Source organism: Mandrillus leucophaeus, unplaced genomic scaffold, assembly GCF_000951045.1.
Source record: "Mandrillus leucophaeus isolate KB7577 unplaced genomic scaffold, Mleu.le_1.0 Scaffold848, whole genome shotgun sequence".
In the NCBI taxonomy this organism is placed as follows: Eukaryota; Metazoa; Chordata; class Mammalia; order Primates; family Cercopithecidae; genus Mandrillus; species Mandrillus leucophaeus.
This window is the reverse complement of record NW_012109230.1, coordinates 758,252-762,265: the sequence shown is the minus strand read 5'-3', so window position 1 is coordinate 762,265 and position 4,014 is coordinate 758,252. Positions and strand designations below refer to the sequence as shown.

The window sequence follows — 4,014 nt, the reverse complement described above, 5'->3', positions numbered from 1 at the left end:
GGTGCCTGCTACGGTGGCGCTCAAACTTTGCTTGCATGAGAATCACTGGAACTGTAATCCTGGCACTTTGGAAGGCTGAGGCGGTGGATCACCTGAGGTCAGGAGTTCGAGACCAGCCTGACCAATATGGTACTAAAAATACAAAAATTAGCCGGGCCTGGTGGCGGGCGCCTGTAATCCCAGCTACTCGTGAGGCTGAGATGGGAGAATCACTTGAACCCAGGAGGCGGAGGTTGCAGTGAGCTGAGATTGTGCCACTGCACTCCAGCCTGGGAGACAGAGTGAGACTCTATTTCAAAAAAAAAAAAAAAATTAGCTGGGACTGGTGGTATGTGCCTGTAATCCCAGCTACTCAGGAGGCTAAGACATGAGAATTGCTTGAACCCAGGAGGTGGAGGTTGCAGTGAGCCAAGATTGCGCCACTGTACTCCAGCCTGGGCGACAGAGCACGACTCTATCTCAAAAAAAAACAAACAAAAAAAAAACAAAAAAACACACACACACAAAAACAAATCACTGGGAGGGCTGTTCAATCATACAGGCTGGGCCCCACTCTGAGAGTTTCCGATTCAGTAGGTCTGGCACAGGGTTTGAGCATCAGGAATGTTAAAATCACCGGGTGCTTCCCAGATTCAGCCAGGACTAAAAATGATGCTACAGACACCTAGGCCCTTCTGCCGGTCCCTAGCTCCCTCCTCCAGGGCCCTGGCAAGGACACTTTTCTCAGAAGCAAGATTGGGAGAAAGCACTGCGAATGCATAGCTCCAGCCTCTGTGGCCCCCTTCTGGAGCCAGCTGGGCTGCAGCAAGGGCACATTCTGGACCGTTTGCTGCCAGGAGGTGAACAGCCCGCCTGCTGAGCCTGGCCTGGTGAGTGTACAGGCCAACACAGCGGTGAAAGTTAGCAGCCCCCATGGCCACAGGCCTGGCCTTTGATCTCCATCCATCTACCTCCTACCTCTCTCTCCCTCCATTGGTTCCCAACTTGGGCGCCCCCAAACCCCAGCACTCACACAATCTTCCTGCTCTTTGCCACCTCTGGGATCCTGTGCCTGCCTTCTTCTGGGCCCTGCTTTGGGGGATAGATCTGTCTTCCCTCATGTGATTGAGGGCCTCAAGGGCAAGTGTTCCTTTTTCACTCCAGCACTCATTTTGCAGGTGGGGAAATTGAGGTCAGGAGAGGTAAAGCACTTTGCCCAAGGTCACTTAGCTTGTAAGTGATGGAACAGAGATTATAATCTGGTTTGCCTGACTCAGCCTCAGCTCTCTGTGAGTGATGCCAGGCTTATGGTCCAAGCTCTGGGTGGCAGTCCTAAAGAAGCTCTGAGCTCAGAAGACATTAGCTCCCTAGCCAAAGGGCAGACCAAGGGACACTGGAGCCCAGGTTGTGGGGTGGCTTTGGGGCCTGGTGGCGGGCACCTATAATCCCAGCTACTTGGGAGGCTGAGATGGGAGAATTGTTTGAACCCATATCTCTAATCCTCTTGGGCTGCAGTATTCCTCATCTGCAAATTTAGAGAGTAAATGCTGCTCTCTTTGGCTCAAGAAGATCCCAAGTGGGAGCCTTTGAGCTTGGAAACTGCAATATGTAATTAAAAATATAAGGCGTGATGAGTGGAAGCAGAATCCTTTGCCCTGGACGTGTCTCTTCTTGCCTTCGATCCTCAATGCCCTGCTCTGTGAGCTGGGATCAATGATGGTGACCTACAGGGTCACTGTGTGCAAGGGTCTGAGATTGGTTGTGGACTGACCTGGACCATGTCTGCACCTGCCTATGACTCAGGTTGCAACCAGCTCGAAAAATCTCCCAGAAGTCATTTTCAGCTCACCCAGAGCTTGTCACCTGTCCAGTTTGTGGGCCTCAGCAGCAGTTCCAGGGCAACCTCTAGTATGGGAACTGAGGTGCTCAGGGACATGGTGGAGGTGGTCAGGGAAGGAAGCGGTCACTCCGTGCACCTCTGCCCACTCCCCTGCCCCCCCAAGACCAGCACGCCCAGGTCTGTGGGATAAGGATGATGTTAATGGTCGGGTACAGCTGCGGAGCAGCCACACCTCCACCTGCAATGCTGGCAGCCCACGCTCTGACCATCACATTACTCCTCAGAAGCTGGGGGCCTGTCCGTCCCAGCCTGGGGCCCCCAAGTCAGCAGAAGGTGCATGCCTCCTGAGTCCTGAGCACGGGGCTTTGTCCCAAGGTGATGGAGAGAGCCCCCGCCTAGTCTTCAGGGGCCCTGCGTTCTCTTGGCTGCACTCTGCCCTGCTGGATGGCCTCAGGCAAATCCCTCCCCATGTGTCAAGTGGGGACACTTCTCAGTCCCCTCCACAGGGCTGTTGGGAGTGCCCAGGAGGCAGAGTAAGTAGGTGGCTGCAGGAGGCATCAGACCACAGAAGTGAAGGCCGGGATGGTTCCCTGCTTCAGGAGCTCATTGTCAGAGGAGGGAAGGAGAAAGGATATGGCCCCAAAAGACAGGGAGTTAGGAAGAGAAAGCCTGCACCCTGCCCAACACAAGCCCCCTGCCATGAGGATTCACTCAGAATCCTCACTGTCCCCCATCACCGTCTCCTCCCTCCTTCCCCACCTCATCTCACCCAGCCCATGGCCTTCCTCATCTCCATTCCTGGAGAGTTGGTCAGAGACACTGGGGGTGGTGGGGGAAGGTGCCACAGAAGCAGGCAAGGGGCAGGAGCTGCTGAGATGTCCCTTCAGTATTCATGGAAGCTCAGAACTGGAAGCGCCAACTGCCTCAATTTGGAGATGAGGCAATTGAGACCCAGAGAGGGAAAGGAATGTGCCCAAGGGCCCCCAGTGTGTCCATGGCCGACTAGGGCATAGACCTTGGGTCTCCCTGTTTTCATTCCCCACTGCAGCCCTCAGGGGCTCCCTGGAGGCCTCACCTTCCAGAGCCCACAGATGGTGCTTCACCAGCTCCACCACCTCCTGTTTGTCCTCTGAGAGCACGATCCCAAAGCCGGCCAGCATATAGGAGACATCCGTGGTGACCCCCGCCCTCACCTTCTGGATGGTGGGTACCACGCCCACCAGCAGCAGCAGGGCCACCTGGAAGAGTCCCACAGTGAGGGCCCCATCCCAGGAAAGGGTTTTCTGTACTAACAGGGGAGACTTTGGGGAAGAAACTGGCAGCACACAGGCTCCAGCCACATGCCCATTGCCCATCAGTGTTCTTATCTGCCCCTTCAGAGCAGGGTCCTCATGCCTCTAAATGAGGATATTACAGACAGGTGCAATTATAGCCTAATAGGCCAAAGGCATGCCTTCAAGCACCATAACTACATACAGTCAGCCCTGCATATCTGTGGGTTCCACATCCATGACCAACCAATTCAATCAAGCACAGATCAAAAATATTTGGGGAAAAACCCTCAATAAAAAATAACAATGCAATACAAATAATACGAATAAAAAATAATACCGTAGGACAACTTTTTGGTTTTTTTTTTTTTGGTTTTTTTTTTTTTTTTGAGACAGGGTCTTGCTCTGTCGCCCAGGCTGGAGTGCAGTGGTGCGAACTTGGGTCACTGTAACCTCCATCTCCCTGGTTCAGGCGATTCTCCTGCCTCAGCCTCCAAAATAGCTGGGACTACAGGCATGTGCCACTACACCTGGTTAATAACAGGAGGGAGTAAAGGGCCATAAAAGCATGTACACAAGAGACAATTTTTCTTCTTTTTTACAGAATAAGTCTAATTGTAAAATAATATTATAATGTATGGAACCATGTTTAAGACAAGTCTCCTGGTGTTCGAATTTATGTTGAACCCAAGCAGTGTTGTGATAGAAAATGAGTTTCTTTTTCTTTAAGCTGAATTTGAATTTGCTTCAATAACCTAATAGGAACCCTAGTGACGAGTCCTCTGTGATGATTGCCATTGTCCCCATTTCTAACAAGGATTTCTACTGGACACAGAAGTTTTTCTAAGTCTAACAAGAGGGAAGGTGACTGGGCCATCATTGTCCTCTTCTCAGATTTCCACTTCCTGCATAGAAGGTAGAGGT

At 52.0% G+C, this 4,014-nt stretch overlaps 1 protein-coding gene across 9 annotated transcripts in view; it reads right to left on the bottom strand.

Moving 5' to 3' along the window:
• Nucleotides 1–4,014, bottom strand: part of STRA6 (stimulated by retinoic acid 6) — a 30,953-nt gene that overhangs the window by 7,106 nt on the left and 19,833 nt on the right. For all 9 annotated transcript variants that reach the window (XM_011968552.1, XM_011968555.1, XM_011968556.1 and 6 more), the window contains exon 12: nucleotides 2,895–3,057. In XM_011968552.1, the coding sequence (XP_011823942.1) occupies nucleotides 2,895–3,057 (163 nt within the window). The remainder of the gene's footprint in view (nucleotides 1–2,894; nucleotides 3,058–4,014) is intronic.